The 19,413-nt window shown below is 44.8% G+C and overlaps 1 protein-coding gene across 17 annotated transcripts in view; it reads left to right on the top strand.

The window, feature by feature from the left end:
- Kalrn (kalirin RhoGEF kinase) overlaps positions 1-19,413 on the top strand; it is a 724,529-nt gene that overhangs the window by 455,158 nt on the left and 249,958 nt on the right. For all 17 annotated transcript variants that reach the window (XM_045147196.1, XM_045147195.1, XM_045147193.1 and 14 more), the window contains exons 28-33: positions 5,368-5,460; positions 11,333-11,444; positions 13,526-13,716; positions 14,133-14,234; positions 15,443-15,585; positions 19,028-19,130. In XM_045147196.1, the coding sequence (XP_045003131.1) occupies positions 5,368-5,460; positions 11,333-11,444; positions 13,526-13,716; positions 14,133-14,234; positions 15,443-15,585; positions 19,028-19,130 (744 nt within the window). The remainder of the gene's footprint in view (positions 1-5,367; positions 5,461-11,332; positions 11,445-13,525; positions 13,717-14,132; positions 14,235-15,442; positions 15,586-19,027; positions 19,131-19,413) is intronic.

Below are 19,413 nucleotides of genomic sequence, written 5' to 3'. Positions count from 1 at the left end.
AAAATCATGCTGGTGGTTGATGGAATAAATCCACTCAGTGCTGGTCCCCCCAGAGGAGTAGCCTAGTAGCTATAAAGTGAACAGAATCAAACAGGTGAATATAAGAGCCAAGGGATGAATGGAATGGCAAGATAAAGATGGAATGTTTAGGGAGTGATGGACTGTAGCAGTGATAGCCATTCTGATAGTCCTATCAGACATTGTTGAAACTTGAGAATCAGAACTGTGTAAAGGCTGCTTTCGCTGCTTCCATAAGCACTTGGATGTATGCAGAGCAGTGGGCTAGGCTATATAGAATAGACACGTAAGCATGAGTCTTGTACTCCAACTTATAATATATAAACTTAGATGAGCATCTTTGTAGGCTGACACTGCCATAGCAGATTGATCCTATAGGGTTCAAAAAAAAAAGGGGGGGGGCTTTTGTCCATCTGGCTTACATGGGTCCTGGGGAATAGAACCTGGGTCCATTGGCTTTGCAGGCAGGTACTTTAACCAATAAGCCATATCTCCAGCCCCAAAAAAGGCTTTTGAATGGGGAAAGCTAGATGAGGAACAAGCATACATGGCTTTTAGTTTTTGTGGTTTATTTTTATTTATTTATTTATTTGAGAGTGGCAGAGAGAGAAAGAGCAAGCACATGCCAGGGCCTTTAGCCACTGTAAATGAACTCCATATGCATGTACCCCCTTGTGCATCTGGCTTACATGGGTCCTGGGAAATCGAGCCTCATACGTCCTTAGGCTTCACAGGCAAGCGCTTAACCGCTAAGCCATCTCTCCAGCCCCTGCACATGGCTTTTTAAAATAGATCAATAGCCATGGTGTTTGAAATTGGAACTCTTGGAGCAAAACAGAACCCAAGAAAACACTGCTCTAAACTCATGCTGGAATTTACTTGATATTGGAGTAGAATTCTCTACAGCACTGTTATCTTTGGTTGTTGGTGAACGTCCTTAAGATGTTTCTGATTAATTACTCATCAGAGGACTCCAGAAGAGTTTCCTTAAAGTTGTAAATAAATTGTGCCCTTCTTCCACTTAGCTTTTTAAAAATATTTATTTATGAGAAAGAGGATGGGTATAGCAGGGCCTCTAGCCATTGCAAACAAACTCTAGGTGCACATACCACCTTGTGCATCCAGCATTACCTGGGTCCTTTGGCTTTGCCAGCAAGCATCTTAAACACTAGGCCATTTTTCCAGCCCCCTAACTTAGCATTTTTTTTATGTAAGCCCAAGAGACTGGCCTTTTTATTTGAAAGAGAGAGAATTGGCATGCCAAGGCCTCCAGCCACTGCAGCCAAACTCCAGATATGTGCATCCTCTGTGCACATGTGTGACCTTGCACACTTGTGTCACTTTGTGCATCTGACTTATGTGGGACCTGGAGAGTCGAACATGAGTCCTTAGGCTTTGCAGGCAAGTTCCTTAACTGCTAAGCCTTCTCTCCAGCCCCTACCTAGCATTTTTATGACATACAAGTTCTGTGTTCTAAGCAAGACTCAAGCACTTCTGTGTCATTGTCTTGGTCCACAGTGTTTTCATTCACCATGTGCACGCACATACACACACACACACAAAGCATGCACATCATGCTTCAAAGTTAAATTCTTTCTACCCTTTAAAGATCACATGTCATCCATAAAACTTTCTCTTTATCTATGCATATACAGTGGTTTGTGTCTCTGATAGAATTTGTGACAAGTTGCCCACAACGGGCCTTGCTGTTACATCTCCCTCCTTGAGATCTGATTCCTGACTCATGTTTCTACACACCTCTTTGCCTGGTGCTATACTGCATTTCCTTTAGGCTTATTTGTATTGTTTCCCATTTCTAGTTAGTTTCTGTACTCTGACTGTTAAGTCTGACATACCATCAAGTCCCCATCCTTCCCCCCACTCCTAGTGAAGTGTCCCATTAAGTGTCCACAGCAGCTAGAGTCAGTGGAAGCAGTCGTGTCAGAGAGCAATAAACCTTCCCAAAGCTTTCCAAAAAGCATAATTTGATGGTTTATTTTCATTCCACCATAAGAATTTCTGTCCGCTCCATACCTTGAAGCCATTTTCTTTAAACCCACAACTGTAAGAGATAAACTAGTGTCAAAAGTGTTTTATTGTCCCTTATTGTAAAGAAAACATACAAATGAAAGTCCTAGATAGGTCTATCCATTCACCTGACCCAGAGGTCTGACCCTAAACTACATGGGGTGGTGTCAGTTGCCCTGTGGTTCTGAGCATGCTTCAGTTGTCTTGTGAATGGAGCAGCCTCTATTTCCTACGAGTCCTGCCAGACATCCATATCTTGTCAGAGGAAAGAGGCTAAAAACTCAGTGTTACCTATGCTCTCCTGACACAGGAGCCAGTTTAAATCCCCATGTTCTCTATGGGGAACTGGTGCCCCAAATACTTTTGCTCAAAGAGAGTTCTGTTTCCAACTGTTCGGCCATCATCCTTCAACAAGGTCCACTGAAACCACTCACCTTGTGGTAAGAGGTAAATAAGTGAGAAAATCACTGCCTTCTAGGGTAGGAAACAGATGGGCTTTTGTTAATCTCATAGTATGTCTCTCTGTTTCCCTAGTCTCTATCCCCCCGTGTCTGTAGGCACATATTACCCTCTTTTAAACACTCACTATGTGTTTCTTCTCTTTAAGGCATTCAGTACTTTGCCATTAGAAAATCATTACCACCAAATCCTCTTTTTTGCTACTTCAGCTCCATCAGCGACCTAACCAGTCTTACTTATCTGCTTTTAGTTTGTTTACTTCTATGACCTAGGTGAATTTCCTCTGTGAGCGAGCATAGTAATCATTATCATCCAAAGAAATTGTTATTTTGGCCTGTCTAGTTTGTGTTTGGGCCCCTTTTGGAGGGTGTCATTCCTTCAGTTTTCTACTTAACCAGCCCTTCCCCATCAACTAAGTCCCAGATTAGGCTTCATCTTGACTACCCTCCTGCCACTACCGACCTGTTCTCACTGGCTCTCGCAGCCCTCCGTTGTCCTTTTCTGTTCTCTAGTTCTTATGTAATCTCAGGTAGGCTTACTCTCTCTTGCTGCTGTTTTCCACCTGCTGGCAGGGGGTGATTCCCAGCCTCTACATGTGCCATGATTTCTTCTGCCTCCATGAAGTTTCCCCTTCAGACTCTAAGCCGAAATAAAACCTTTCATCCAATCAGCTGATTTTTGTTAGGTGGCTTGTCCCAGTAACGTGAAGGTTAAGTACGCCCCAAAGCCTATGCCCAGTAACACATCCTCTAGCAAGCCTCCACCACTTAAACTGCCACCAGCTGGGGGCCATACAGAGCACATGTTTATGGGGGACATCTGATTCAAACTACCACATTCTACCCCTGACCCTCATAGACTCATGACCATTTCAAGATGTAAAACTGCATTCAGTCCAACTTTAAAAGTCCCCATAGTTCTTTCAATCACTCCCAACACTGTTCAAAAGTCCAAAGTCCAAGGCATCATTTGAGACCCAAGACAGTCTCTCAACTATAAGCCTATAAAATTAAGACACAAGTTAAATACACATAATGACACAGAATAAACAGTCACATTGCAAAAGATGGCATAGAGCATAGCAAGGAAAAATCTGAACCAAGATGTAAAGGCTAAACCAAGCAAGATCTAAAACAAACAGGGCAAACATCAAATTCTGTAGTTCCAAGTCTAACATCTGTAGTCAGTGACAAGATCTCTGAGGTTCTAATTCTGTCCCTCCAGCTGGGCTGCCCACAGCCTTGTGAAAACTCCATTCTAAGCCAGCAGCTCTTCTTGGAAGCTGTCATCTCCAAAATCCTGGGGACTTCACTGCAACTCATGTTTCATGCTATGGTTCCACAAGGTCTCCATGCAGGGACTCCAGCAACCCTGCCTCACATCCCCCAGTCGTCTACAAAATATCTCAATGCAAATCCAGTGACCCTGGGCTGCATTTGTTATACTCCATATACCAGGTGGGCTACCAAATTTGTTACTCTTGTGGAGGAATAAAGGTGACTATGGAGGCTGGAGAGATGGCTTAGTGGTTAAGCACTTGCCTGTGAAGCCTAAGGACCCTGGTTCAAGGCTTAATTCCCTAGGACCCATCTTAGCCAGAAGCACAAGGGGGCGCACGTGTCTGGAGCTCATTTAGAGTGGCTGGAAGCCCTGACATGCCCATTCTCTCCCTCTCCCTCTCCCTCTCTCTCCCCCTCTCCCTCTCCCTCTCTCTCTCTCTCTCTCTCCCTCCCTCTTTCTCTGTCTGTCATGTTCAAATAAATAAATAAAAATAAACAAAAAAATTTAAAAATGCTTAAAAAAAAAGGTGACTGTGAAGAACAAGAGATCTCCTTCAGCACTCTTTGCTCATCCCTGCCCTTATGAAGTTTCTCCTGGAGACTATAGGTCAGATAAATGCTTTCTGCCCATCTACTGCTTCTGGTCAGGTGTTATATCCTAGTAATATAAGTTAACTAAAAATAGCACCAACAGTGGCTGAAAACCATAGTCATGGCCTTTTCTTGGGCATGAGTGGTGGGGGTGATGTCCATAGAGATGGGAGAAAAGATTTGCCACTGGGCATAACAGAGGGGAAACAGTTAAAGATGACTGGTTTCAAGCTCAGAGGACTTGAGGGATGGGGGAGATGCCTTTAACCACATTGAAAAACATGGAAAAAAAAACAAAGGGATGACCTAACTTGGGACATGATAAGTTGCAACAAGAGGGGAAATAGTAGGAAGAACTGTATCCTTGTGTAATTTTTTTTTTTCAAGGTAGGGTCTCACTCCGATCCAGGCTGACCTGGAATTCACTCTGTGTCTCAGGGTGGCCTCAGATTCACGGCAGTCCTCCCGAGTGCTGGCATTAAAGGCGTGCACCACCATGCCCGTCTCTCCTTGTAGAATGTTAAGGAGACTGAGGGCAGAGGAAGATCTGTAACTTGTCAGAAAAGAAATTAGAGCCTCATTTCTTGTAATCCCTTTCCTCTCAACAGTCCTCCTTTGTTGCCCTTATCTGCAGGTTTATTTCTTTCCCTTCTATTTTTTCACCTTTACTTTTTCCTTCTATTTCTCATCACTATTTTTTTCTACCTGTATCTCCTTCCAGTTCTGTTTAAGTCCCACTTCAGATTTATAAACCCTCTTCTTCCCCAGAAGCTTCTTCCTTTCTGCCATCTCTCCTTTTCTCTCTGTATCTTGAGCTCTCTTTTCTCTTCTTCCCTTTTTACCTAAGACCATTTCCCATCAATGTCTACCTCTGTTTCATCTGTGTTCTCCTTACCCTGCCTTAATTTTTCCAGAAGGACCTCGTACACATTACACACATGTGTACACACCCTCCTCCCACGTCTCACTGCCCCTCTTCTCATCCCTTTAGGAGATTCAGCAGCGGCATGGCCTGGCCAACTCCATCTCTTCATACCTAATTAAGCCTGTCCAGAGGATCACCAAGTACCAGCTGCTCCTGAAGGTACCTCCCCTCCCCACCCTGCCCACACTCCTGACTAGAGAATGCAGGTCTTGATGCGGGTCTGGGCTTTGCCCCTAGTAATGGGAAAGGCCCCAGCTGAAGCATTTCTGCCCCCTGGAGCAGAGCCTCAGATGAACCCACGCCAGCATTGCTGTCTCTGGACCATGTGTTCTTTCCTGTGGAATGCCACATGCTGTTTCAGGTAGAGGAGAAATGAGAGCAGGAATAAGTTGTGACTATTTCCCACTCCCACCCATTGCTGCAAACTCTTACTGATTTCCATGTTGGGCACTGGTGACTCCAGCACTCCTTAGCATTTCCTCCTGTGGACACGTCCACACTTTGGTAAGAATCAAGGTCAGAGTCTTAAAGAGCAGGGCCAGTCTATATGTGCACTGGCACTACCATCACCTTAACCTTAGTGTTTGTTAAGACCATGTGTCTACTGAGAGGAAACAGTAAAAGGGAACATATGAAAACTTGATGGTGTCTTGGATTATAGAGCCCTAGATATTTTATTGCAGCCAACCAAAAAATTTGAGCTTCTTTCAAAACATTCTTTTGGGGCGGGAGAGATGGCTTAGCAGTTAAGCACTCACCTTTGAAGCCTAAGGACCCCAGTCTGAGGCTCGATTCCCCGGGACCCACATAAGTCAGATGCTCAAGGGGGCATATGCATCTGGAGTTCATTTGCAGTGGCTGGAGTCCCTGACATGCACTAGTCTCTCTCTCTCCCTCCCCCCTCAGTTTGTTGCTATCAAATAAATAAAAATAAAAAAAAATAATTTTTAAACATTCTTTAAAAGTCAAATAATCAAAGCCGGGCGTGGTGGCGCACGCCTTTAATCCCAGCACTCGGGAGGCAGAGGTAGGAGGATCGCCGTGAGTTCAAGGCCACCCTGAGACTACAGAGTTAATTCCAGGTTAGCCTGGACCAGAGTGAGACCCTACCTCGAAAAACCAAAAAAAAAAAAAAAAAAAAAGTCAAATAATCAGATTATATAAAACACTAAGTAATTTGTAATTATCTTTCCATTTATTTATTCTGTGTTTGTATGTGTGCACATGTGTGTACAGGTATGCATACACATGTATGTATGCACACGGAGGTCAGAGATCAACTGCTGTCCACCTTGTTTTTGAGACAGGTCTCTCACTGAAGCTGGAGCACACCAAATCAGCTACATTATCTGGCCAGCAAGCCCAGGGACTTGCTTTCTCCACCTTCCCAGCACTGAGATTGCAGGCACATGACACAATATCTTGCCTTTTACATGGGTCCTGGGGATCCAAATTCAGTTCCTCATACTTGTGCAACAAGCACTTTCAGTGACTGAGCCACCTCCCCAGTCTTTGGACTCAGCTTTCTTTTTTTTTTTAATTTTTTTTTTAATATTTATTTATTTATTTATTTGAGAGCGACAGACACAGAAAGAAAGACAGGTAGAGGGAGAGAGAGAGAGAATGGGCGCGCCAGGGCTTCCAGCCTCTGCAAACGAACTCCAGACGCGTGCGCCCCCTTGTGCATCTGGCTAACGTGGGTCCTGGGGAACCGAGCCTCGAACCGGGGTCCTTAGGCTTCACAGGCAAGCGCTTAACCACTAGGCCATCTCTCCAGCCCTAATTTTTTTTATTGATAACTTCCATAACAATATCCCATGGTAATAACCTCCCTCTCCCCACTTTCCCCTTTGAAACTCCACTCTTCATCATATCCCCTCCCCGCCTCAATCAGTCTCTCTTATGTTAATGTCATGATCTTTTCGTCCTGTTATGATGGCCTTGTGTAGGTAGTGTCAGGCACTGTGAGGTCATGGGTATCCAGGCCATTTTGTGTCTGGAGGAACGTGTGGACTTAGCTTTCTTATGTAAAGATATACAGATACTCTGAACATACGACAATTCTACAGGAAGCCAGAGAGGTGGATGTAATAGGCAGTTAGATACTCACATGAGTTCCTGAAGTATATGAGTACAGGTTTTCCTCCTTCTGTATGTATTTCTGGTTGTTCTGCTAATGTGAAGAACAAAGAGATGGTTAGGAAATGTATGCAAAGTAACTTCAGAACACTTATCTCATGTTTAAAGGTACCTGCGGCATTTTACATGACCTAGCTTCACCACCTGAAAGCCAGGCTGACTTAACATCCTAGGCACTGGTCACACTGGTTCATGCCCATATTCCAACCCCCAAGTCTCCCTAGTATAATACTAGAGGTTCCATGGTGAGAGGAGAGAGGTAGTTCAGGAGGCCTGTGTGGGTTCTGTCTTCTGTCCTGTGGGTCAGGGTTAGAACATGTGCCCTTCTTCCCTCCATGCTGCTTCCTGCCAACCTCCTGCCTCATCCCTCAGGAGGAGACCACAGGGCCTCTATCTCCGGGTACCAGGGCCATTCAGCCCTGCAGAATGACAGAGGACTACTGACCATCATGGCTGGGCCTTTAGTGAGGGTTAGGATGAAGATGACAATGTGCAGAGCACATTAGCTCTTGAGGGAGACCTGTTTTTCCTCTTTGTCTTCTGACGCTTCCATATAAATGCTCAGAGATTTCCCTAAGAGCTTGGGGTGGTGAGTCTCCCGTGAAAACTCAGTCCAGACTTGACCTTCAGCCACATGTTCTTTAGACCCTTCCTTGCCTCTGGATCTCGGGTCATTTCCCATGGATCCTCCTTAGCCAGGACCTCTGCGAACAGGTACCTTCTTGAACTCCCCCAGCCTGCTTTATGACTGGCCTTTCTAAATTATTTTGTTGTGCTAATAGGTATTTATTTATTTATTTATTTATTTATTTATTGTTTGGTTTTTTGAGGTAGGGTTTCACTCTAGTCCAGGCTGACCTGGAATTCACTGTGTAGTCTCATGGTGGCTTTGAACTCACAACAGTCTGCCTCCCAAATTCTGGGATTAAAGGTGTGCGCCACCACACCTGGCCTAATAGACTTTTTAAAATGGATTTTTGTGGATTTTGATTTATGTATCACAAAGCCTCTATAGGAATTGGTGGGATTGCAAAATTTGAAAGAAAAAAACTTAACAAAAGCTGACTCACTTATCTGCACTGCCAATATTAAATCAATTAAGATGCAGTTCTAATTTAAAAAAAGCATAAGTCTCCCCACTTTAGCCCCCTGAGGCCAACATTTCAGAGAATTAGTTATGTAACAGGGATGAGGGAGAGAAGGGAGGACAGAATTGGCTTAAGCAGCTGGAAAGGTGTGCTCTGGACTTTCATTCTGGAATTGAGTGTTTTGGAGGGAGGTACTATATAAGTAACTCAGATGTGAACTAATAGAGTAGCAGAGATTTTATTTATGTAGGGAGATTGCAAAATTATTAGGGGTAAAAAAACAATAATTTTTGCCTCTTTAAAATATGCTGGTGGTGTAATGCCTGCTGAGTAAAAGAAAAATAGTTTGCTGAGCTTTTGCTATAAATAAATAAATAATGTGGCATTTATTTTCTCCTTAAGGTCATTTTAATTTAAAATAAATTGACATTTAATTGTCAGTGTCCTCTGGGGCTCATCACTTAGGTGTTACATGGAGTAGAAACTGTATGTCAGTTCAAGTGCTCAATATTCTGCCTGTTAATCTGCTATGGCTGTCCTTTTTGGAACCTAAATTAAATATGGAGCCTTCTCCTTGTCATAAACTATTACAAGGACCCAAGGAGAATTTATTGGCTCTGCTACTAGGTTGGCAGATTTGTTAAATTGCTTTGGGGAATAAGCTAATAGATATTTTCTGTTGCAAACTCAAGCGTATTTCTTGGTTTTGTCCTGTGTCCTACCGCATGCATTTCCTTTGATAATGTATGAGAACAAGGTTGGGAGGGTTACAATTAGAAAAGGGTGGGGACATCAGAGAACTTCAGGTTGACTGGAACTAAAGACGCAGCTGAAAACTCCAACCTCTCAAGGACATGGCTCCAGGCAGCACTCCTCTTCCTATATACCCTACACTCTTTTGTTCATATGGGAACATCTCCAAGACAACACAGGAAAACCTAAGGGCTGGAATTTTGTTTCTGATTCTCATTAATCAGACAACTGGCCAGCTATAGACATTTACCAATACTTTCAAAGATATGAATAATCCCAACATGGCAGGAGGGTATCTAGAGCAGCCACGGAGGTTCCATTTCCTTCTTGTGGTGTCAGAATATCCTTTGTTCCAGATGAACAGAGATCTCCAAGTGATACATGCCACACAGTGTCACTTGCCCTGAAGAGAGCACTTTGAGTAGTGGATTGTTGTTGCTTCTTTCTTTCTTTCTTTCTTTCTTTCTTTCTTTCTTTCTTTCTTTCTTTCTTTCTTTCTTTCTTTCTCTCCCTCCCCCCCTCTCTCTTTCTTTCCTTCCTTCCTTCCTTCCTTCCTTCCTTCCTTCCTTCCTTCTTTCTTTCTTTCTTTCTTTCTTTGTTTTATTCAAGGTTGGATCTCACTCTAGCCCAGGCTGACCTGGAATTCACTATGTAGTCTCAGGGTGGCCTCAAACTTATAGCGATCCTCCTACCTCTGCCTCCCGAGTGCTGGGATTAAAGGCGTGTGCTGCCATACCAGGCTCATGTTGTTGGTTTTTACTTATACCATTGCATAATTTATGTGGCACTTTTCAGACAGCCATGTCCCTAAAACCTCGGGTTCCAGGTTTGTTTACCATAAGAAGTCCTAGAGAGGCTAGATACATCCTATTAATAGCATTACATAGATAAGTATTCTCCTGCCAGCAAGTGCCCTAAGTTGATATGCCGGAAGTCCTATCATACCATGTTTATAAGATTTGATCTAATGAACTTCTTTCCTTCATAGAAGCCCCAGCCCCTCAAGCAGATATGCTTTGCACATCAACATGACTTCACTGTTTCTTCCCCAGTGTTGCAGTGATCAAGAGCAGTAATCCTCTTAGGAAAAAAACATTTCTCTAGTTTGGACAAAAACCATTTCAGATGATTTTATGATTCCTAAGATTGTTGAAAATGGTATTTTCTGTAGAAAACAGATCATGTACATCTGTGGGCAGCTTTGCGGTTATGCTTCCCAACTGAGCAGGAAACGAGACAGAGTCTGTGCCAGCAAGTGCTGGTGTTCAGAGAGCATGGAGGGGCTGGCATGTTGGACGGAGTGCCCAACTTGCATTCAGGTCTGTATCTCAGCCCCTGCAGGGCCTCCTTTGCACTATCTAACATGAGGAAGATCACTTCATGCCTCTCCATCCCAGTCTTCTATGCTGATGATGAAAGGACTAGTCTAGAATCCCATCTATTGGCCTCAGGTCAAGAACTTCTCTCCTTTCAATCTAAAAATCCTTTGTAACTCTGAAATGTTACAGATCTATAGTATCAAACCTCAGGTGCTCCCAATAGGATGGAAATCAGTTCTCATGCAGTATAGGCTTATAAATAAAAGTGGTATCAGTAGTAGACATACAGAGACACATGACTGCTATGAAACACAGGTTTTGTTTCCTCTTAGATCCCCCCCCCCTTTTTTTTTCTTTACTTCTCCCTTAGGATCCTTCTGTACTGAATCTATGGTGGTATGCTTTGTCAGGGGTAGTCCCTTCCATCAGAAGGCAGCACAGTGATGGAAAATGCCCTAGTCACCGACTTAAAGTTCAGTCATTTGGAAGTTGGGGTAGATTGACTTCAAATGAACTAGACAGAACTGGAGAAGCTTCACCTGGAAGAAAAATAGTAGTTGAATTATATGGCAGTACCTAACCCTCTACATGAACTTCTCTACTTTCCTTATAGCTCAGAGGGAACTGTTACAGGCAGAACATGATGCTGGCATAGCATTTTCTTGGTGGTTTAGACTGTGGAGGGTTGGAAAGCTAAGGAAATAATCCTAATTGTCTGGACTTTTTCCCCAGGAACTTTTAACTTGCTGTGAAGAAGGGAAAGGGGAGCTCAAGGATGGCTTGGAAGTGATGCTCAGTGTCCCCAAGAAAGCCAATGATGCCATGCACGTCAGCATGCTGGAAGGTACCTCCTGGGGATGCTACCTCCATCCCTCAGGCCAGGGAACTTGTATCCAGGGAGAGAATAGATATGAAATCAGGCCACGGGCAAGCCTGGAAGAGAGGAAAAACAGCAAGCTGTTAGATGGGTCTTTGGTAGTCCTGGAAAGAGAGCACCACAAACCAGCTTGGTTAACACCTGCCTCCAGGTGGTGCAAGCCTAAGCCATTTAAGGTGTGTGGACACTTTGCTGTCCACGAGATAAGTCAGCGCAGACCAAGTTCTGTACTGTAAATGTACTAGAACCCTGGACCACAGTAGACTTGCTCATCTGCATACTATTTGCATTACCTTTGTGAGAAGACTAAGTAGAAATTCTGGTTCTACACATACATACCAGTGTCTTTAGCATTATACACCCCACCTTTAGTACTAAGGATTAAACCCAAGACTTTATGCACACTGGCAAACAAGCCTACCACTGAGTATACCCCCATCCCTTTTGTTTTTTTAATTTTAAGACAGTGTCTTACTAAACTGTCTAAGCTGGCCTTGAATTTATGGTCCTTCCTCAGGTAACTGAGATTATAGGTATACAATACCATGACCAGCTACTCTTAAGAAAAAAAAAAAAAAAAAAAAAAAAAAAAATATATATATATATATATATATATATATATATACACACACACACACACACATACATACACATATATATAAACCATAAATGGTTTATATACATAAATGGTATTAAATATAAAATTTCATACATATATATAAATGGTATATACAATGTTTTATATATATATATATGCATGTGTGTATGTACATATATATATATGTATACACACACACACACACACACAGACACACACCATTGTAGCTATTTTTAATAGTATAGTTCAGTGACATTCAATACATGTACATTCTTGTGCAACTAGATTTTGTCCTTCCTGGAAATATAGGAAAGCCTGGCCAGATGACCTGGATGGGACTTCAGTCAGCTAGAACTGTGTTCTTGGGATCCAGAAAGGATTTAAAGTGGTCTTGATATTGCAAAACAGATGCACAGAGGAGCCAGATTGGGGTGAACTTTGATAAATGGGTTTAAGACAACATTCTAGTCTGATAAACAGGTAGTAAGGGAAGTAAGTACAGTCCTTGGCAAATACGGAAGTATGTGGGTTATTCTGTCTTTTCTGGTCTCCAACCCACCCCTGTGATACCATTGTTCCCACGGCTAAGAAGCTTAGTGTGGCCTGGTTGCTTTCTGGCCCACCTTTAGTACAGGAAGGCTCAAGTCTTAGAGCAACAGAACCAGGGCTTTCTCCTCCACACTGAGCACCTATCATCTGATGACTCCCCGGCTGACACAATTTCTCCACCCCTGTCTTTACTGTGTGCACTGGATCTTCAACTTCGGCCATCCCTATAGTACACTGCTTCTTCAGCCTGTCCCTGATCTGTAGTTTGGATCCAGCCGTGCCAAGTATGGTCTGCAGACCAACAATGGCATCTGGAAGCTTGGAGAAGTGCAGATTTGTGAACTCACTAAAATCAGAACCTCTTCAGAAGAGAAGGGTGTGTAGAAATGTGTGTTTTCACATGATTCTCAGGTGATTTTTATGCACACTCCAGCTAGAGAATCTTCTAAAAGTGGTATACACTGTTGAAAGCCTATGCACCACACGGTTCAGGAGCAACCAAAAGGAAGAATCATGGGAATAGAATATAAGAAAATAGGGCAACAACAAATAAAGCAGAGCCAAGGGCACTCCATCAGATGGTGTTTGTCTTAAGTCACACTCAGAGCTTCAAGCTTGGAACAGTGGAGTCATGGACGAAAAAAAGAGCCTTGTGATCTGCCTTTTCAGAAGGTCCTGGGTCCCTGTCACAGTGGAAGCAGGAGGATTATGTAGTACCTTTCAGGAGATCCCACAGATGTTGTATATTTATACAGGAGACATGGGGCAGAGAGTAGGTAAGAGACCTGTTAACGCTCCATGGAAGTGGGAGCTGCTCTCCAAGGGGAAATGGAACGCGCCCCCCCCTCCCCCCAATATAGCACTGGAAAAATTCCACAGAGTGGACTTGGGTGTCTTTCAGGGTTCGATGAGAACTTGGATGTGCAGGGAGAGTTGATTCTTCAGGATGCCTTTCAAGTTTGGGACCCGAAGTCGCTGATCCGGAAGGGGCGGGAGCGGCACCTGTTCCTCTTTGAGATCTCCTTAGTTTTTAGCAAGGAGATCAAAGACTCTTCAGGACACACGAAATATGTTTACAAGAACAAACTACTGGTAGGTGGGACAGGCGGGACAGCACAAGGCTGCACACTTTGATAAGAACCCATGGGCAGGAAGGGATTTGCCGCACCTCTTTCCCTGCCTCCACCCAAATCCCTCCTGGACAAAGGCCCATGGCTCCTGCTTGGAAAGCGCTCACCCTCATCTACCACTTGTCTGTCCTAGAGTTCATAGATCTTTCTGTTTGTTTTTAGTGCCTCCCTCTTCACCAACCCTCCCTGCTAATTGGGCACCTGCTTTGCAGGTCCTTTTCATCCTGGGTAGATGAAATATCCAGTCTGTTGAAGTTTGATTGACAGAAGCCCCTCCCTCGGCCCTCTCCTCTTTGTTGCCTTCCCCTCCCCATCCCAGCCCTAAGTTCCCCCACTGCCCTCCCTTCCCCGCCTCTCACAGGCATTTCCTGTCTACAGACCTCAGAGCTGGGTGTGACTGAGCATGTGGAGGGTGACCCCTGCAAATTCGCCTTGTGGTCTGGGCGCACCCCATCTTCAGACAATAAAACAGTGCTCAAAGTAAGTGCTGCTCTTTTCTTTAGCGCATGACCAGAGCTGGGGATGTAGGGAAGGGGGGCAAAATGTGACACCAGAAAGCTGGGCCTGGAAACAACTGAGCCACCAGCCCTCTGTAGAGAATGGCAGCTTCCCCTGGGTATCGAGAAGCAGATTCTGTTGTGAAAGTGGACCGGGAATCTCAAAGGCAAATGTTCTTATCAGGTCCATAGCGAAAGAGGGCAGAGTGGCCTGTTGACTCAACTGCGTTCTGTTCATATGTATGTTCATGAACATATATGTTCATATGTATCCTCCATTGGCAAGAACAGTTGATAAAAGGTATCTTGAGTTGCTCCATATAAACTCAACGTTTTCCTAAATGCCTTTTATATGCAAGATGTTCTGCCCAGTGCTATAAGAGACAACTGTTATTCTCGGGGAACTTGTATTCCATAGACTCTAGTAAGTTCCACTTGTCTGGGAATCCAGATATTCACATCAGCTCTTCAGGCACAGCCTGGCTTTGAGTTCCTGCACTTGGTAGCAGAAGCCTGACTGAATAGGGATCCTGAAGGTAGACCAACCACTGCTCACTTATTGGTCAGGGAAGTACCAAGAAACAGCCCAGGAAACTTCACAAATGTCCACCCTGAATTACCAGCAGAGTAGCTACTTGCCATGACGAAGAATTACGTGAGAAAGGTCCAGGAAGACAATGTGATAGTCAAGGAATAATAGCATTGTTTTGGCCAATAGGTTTAGCAGGCTAAAAACCCAACACTGACTTCCAGCCAGCACAACTGTTTGGCCATGGTAGGTGGTGAACATCCTGGCATATACCCATGCCAGCTGGTAGATAGACACTGCCTTCAAATGTCGCCTCTTCTAGTCCCCACTCCCCTGCCCAGGATCCATGACTCAAGGGTTAACCCAGGGCCAGCAGAGCCCTCTGGATACTGCTCTAGCTGCAGGGCAGACACCAGCTTGGTCAATGCCTAATGGATTGCAAAATACTTTCACAACTCTCCCTGTAAAGTCTACACTGAGTCTTGAAGTTGTGAGACCCTGGGATTGAAAAGTCACAAGTATAAAGTCTAAAACAAACTCTCCAGGGATATTTGCTGTCCTTGAAATTAACCACTGAGCCTGTAGGGGGGAGGGTTGAAAATGTTCTTTTGGCAGGGCCAAGGAAGCTGCAATTGTCAATGTTTCTCCCTGTGGCACTCCAGGCTTCCAACATCGAAACCAAGCAGGAGTGGATCAAGAACATTCGAGAAGTGATTCAGGAAAGGATCATTCACCTGAAAGGAGCTTTAAAGGAGCCAATCCAGCTCCCCAAAACACCAGCCAAACTGAGGAACAATAGTAAGAGGTAACCAGCATCTCTCCCTGAGCACTGCTGCCTCATGTGATGCGGGAGTGGGGTGATCTTCCCGTTTAGGGGTGCCGTGCTTCACACTCCATCCCGGAAGACCCACAGGTTCTACCTGTGGTGAGCGATCTCATCTTTAAGTATCTCACCAGTTACCATCTGCTAAGACAGCAGGTTTTCACAGAGCATTCCCTGTTTGATGAGCACACGCTGCTGTGTGCTACAAAAGCCCCCCAGCAGCTGTGTCTCCTACATGTAATAGTGAGACAGGAACAGAACCACCTGTGGGGGAGGGGCAAGTAAATACTGTAAGAATTCACAGAAAGGGGACATTAAATGGCCCCTGGTGGAGGTGAAGAAGGCTACAGGAAGGAGCTGGGCCTTGAGCAAGGAGGCCTCTGCCCTGACCAGTGGAGGGGCGCACACTATTGGGAGTGGGCTGCTATGGCAAGGATCTCACTGAGGTTCTTCCTGCCAATCTGTGGAGCCCTTACCTTTATCCAACCTGATGAGATAGAACAGGCCTCATTTCTTGAATACTTCTGGGCTTTCTGAATACATGTTTCCTCTCAACCAGTGAGTGGCTTCTGAAGTAATCCCTTCTCAAGTCAGCATGTGACATCCTCACTTCCAGGGACTGTCTGAGGGCCCTTCAAAAGAAAGCACAAAAGAAATGTTACTTACATTTTGAAAGAAGGCATAGGCATACAGATAGGGCTAGAGAGATGGCTTAGCAGTTAAAGCATTTGCAACAAAGCCAAAGGACCCAGGTTTGATTCCCCAGAACCTACGTAAGCCAGATGTACAAGGTGGCACATGTGTCTGCAGTTTGTTTGCAGTGGCTACAGGCCCTGATGTGCCCATCCTGTCTGTTTGTCTGTCCCTCTCTCTCTCTCTCTCTCTTTCTCTCTCTCTCTCTCCCTCCCTCATTTTCTCTCTCAAATAAATATTTTTAATTTTTTTTTAAAAAGGACATGGCAGAACCTGGTTACAAGCATGCTAATCATTGATGGTAGTAGGTTTTCCACTCTTCCCAGGTTCACAGATAAAACAAACCAGAGGACTTAGTGAATCTTTTACTGCCAACCAGGATAAACAGGATGGGAAGCCACTGCAGAGCCTTGTACTGAATGAAGTGGTAGCACCAAGAAGGGTATGACTAGAGTAGAGTATGCCCCCACAGGGCAGAAGCCCTAAGACATGGCATGGCCAGGGTAAGGGTCATTCCATGAATGTGAAAGGACTAATTATGACTCTGTTGAAGGAGGGGTCATCTTGATTTCACATATCTATGTTTGTAGTCTAAGCTGAGTCCACTCACTTTTAGCCCTGAAGAAAGGCTCTGCGTCAGGGAGCCCCTACTTTAACAAGGAAGATGGAAAGGAAACCATTATAAAGAATGGATTGTGGGCTGGAGAGATGGCTTAGCAGTTGAGGTGTTTGCCTGCAAAGCCAAAGGATCCCGGTTCCATCTCCAGGAGAGCCAGATGCACAAGGGGGCGCATGCATCTGGAGTTTGTTTGCAGTGGCTAGGGGCCCTGGCATGCCCATTCTCTTTCTTTCAAATAATTAAATAACATATTAAGAATGGATTGTTCATGACCACGGGAGAGAGAAATCTAGGTGAGGCTGAAAAGCGTTCCTCTTAAATAACTCCTTCCCTAGAGAGCCTTTAGAAAGCAGGAAGATGATATTCCCCACTTTCTCTCTGCTTCACGTGCTTCCTCTTGTCCTTCATGAAGGTATGCAGAGAGACCTCTCACACTGCAGAGAATAGCCAGGCAGTCTCTGCTCCCATTACTTGGGCGAGTTTATGGAGGACTGCATTGGCTTGGGGGATGCCACCCACACCCACACTCCTGGATCGACCCCTTCATCCTCCAGAACTGGCTTCATGTCAGAGTACCAGAAGGGTGCATAATAAGCCAGAATAGCAGGAAGCAGAAAGTACAGCCAGCTCTCATCTACAAGCAGGGTGGGGACACAATGCCCAGACCATCCAAAACAACAGATGATCTAAAAGTCCTCTCATTTTGGTTTTATAGTGCATCACATAATTTCTTTTCACAGCAGATTTTCCTTCCTATGAACGTGTGGCTTATCTTATTAAAATAAGTTGACATTTCTCAAGCCCACAAGTGATGGTGAGAAAGCAATCAACTTAGAAATGTTCTACATGGGAGAAACTTTTTCCCACTGGGACACTGCATACACAGATGTCCACGTATGCTCTCACATAAGCCAGATAATGATTTTTCCTACTATGTGAGGCAGAGTCATCATCCACGGGGGGGCATTTTGCCCATGGGTAAGATTCTCAGCATCCATGTCCCCCTTCTTCCAATGCTGTTACCTCTCCACATGCAGCATGGATGGTGGGGAGGTGGCTTTCATAAAAGCATCCATGGGAAAAGCTGTGGTTTCATCCAGCCCTAGCTCACATCTCTCAAGTGTTCCCTGACACGAGCTCATCAGCAGTTCCCAGGCATCCATTCCCTGTGGACCAGAGCTGTGGGTGCAACATTAGAATCAGGACTGAAAGAACCACATGGGTGCTGTGGCTGGATGGTGCTGGGGCCCAGAGAAGGACTCAAATGCTAGGTGGGCACCTAGGGGCAGAGCCAGCACAAATAGTGCTGTGAAATTTAGTCTCTTCTCCAATCACGGAGAAAATGCCCAGGTCGTCTATGTTGATAAGAAATCATTCCAAGAAAGCATGAAATCAACAAGACCTACCTAAAGGAAAGCAGTAAATGCCTGTGGCATCTTCCCAGGAGTTGAGGACCAGTATCAGAACCTGCCTAGAGATAACCTTCCCTGGAGTAAATGCCCCAACCCATTTTCCTGAGCAGAAGAAATACAAGTTATAAAATTATCTTGGTATGGCTCTTGTTATATGCCTTTAATCTCAGCTACTTGGAAAGCTCAGACAGAGGGATTGCTTGAGCCCAGCCCTTCAAGGCAGCTGGGCAACATAGAAAGACCCCATCTCAAAGAAAGAAAGGAAGAAAGAAAAGAAAAATATCCATTTTGATTTCTTTTTATGTCGGCAGTAAGTCAACCCGCATCCTAATTTCAGCACACAGAAAACTGTTAGAGACCCTTGTGCTCTGGGATTATCGAAAAGGGACACTGTCCATTGGATAGAGGCCTAGTTCTAAATAGGATGCTGCCTTCATGCCCATTCCCAGCTGAATTAAAGAAAAATAGTTACCCCCCCCCGCAGTGGAAAGTGGTCATGTTATACTCAGTTGCCAACATAGTGATTGTGAGCTTACTAAGTGCAGGAGGAGCTACAACCATTAACAGGATCATGTTGGACAAATCCCTACTAAAAATGTTCAGGTGGCTATGCCAGCCCAGCCTCCAAGCCTGTGAGCTCTAAACCCACAGTGGTTCCCCCCACCCCCACCCCTGTTTCTTTTCTCTCTTCTTCCTGCAGGGATGGAGTAGAGGATGGTGACAGCCAGGGGGATGGGAGCAGCCAGCCAGACACCATCTCCATTGCCTCTAGGACCTCTCAGAACACAGTGGACAGTGACAAGGTAGGACTGTTCCCACCTTCCTTCCCCTAACCCAAACTTCTTGTTGGTTTCACCAGTCCTGGAGAGTCACTGTCAGAATTTCTCCCACTCTGGAGCCAGACCACAGGATCCAGCTGTCTTGTGCCAGTGAAGGGCAAGAACAAGGCTAGACTCCTGTATCAGGAGAGTCACGCAAGTTAAAAGATGAATAGTGAGAAAGGTGAGGTGTCTGGTCCCTCTCAGCTGCCCTGCTGGGGTACTGTGAAGTCCTTCTGAAGTGATGGACCTTGGACAGGCCTTGGTT

The sequence above is a fragment of the Jaculus jaculus genome, chromosome 4, assembly GCF_020740685.1.
Source record: "Jaculus jaculus isolate mJacJac1 chromosome 4, mJacJac1.mat.Y.cur, whole genome shotgun sequence".
NCBI classification, from domain to species: Eukaryota; Metazoa; Chordata; class Mammalia; order Rodentia; family Dipodidae; genus Jaculus; species Jaculus jaculus.
This window is presented reverse-complemented; position numbering and strand designations above follow the sequence as displayed.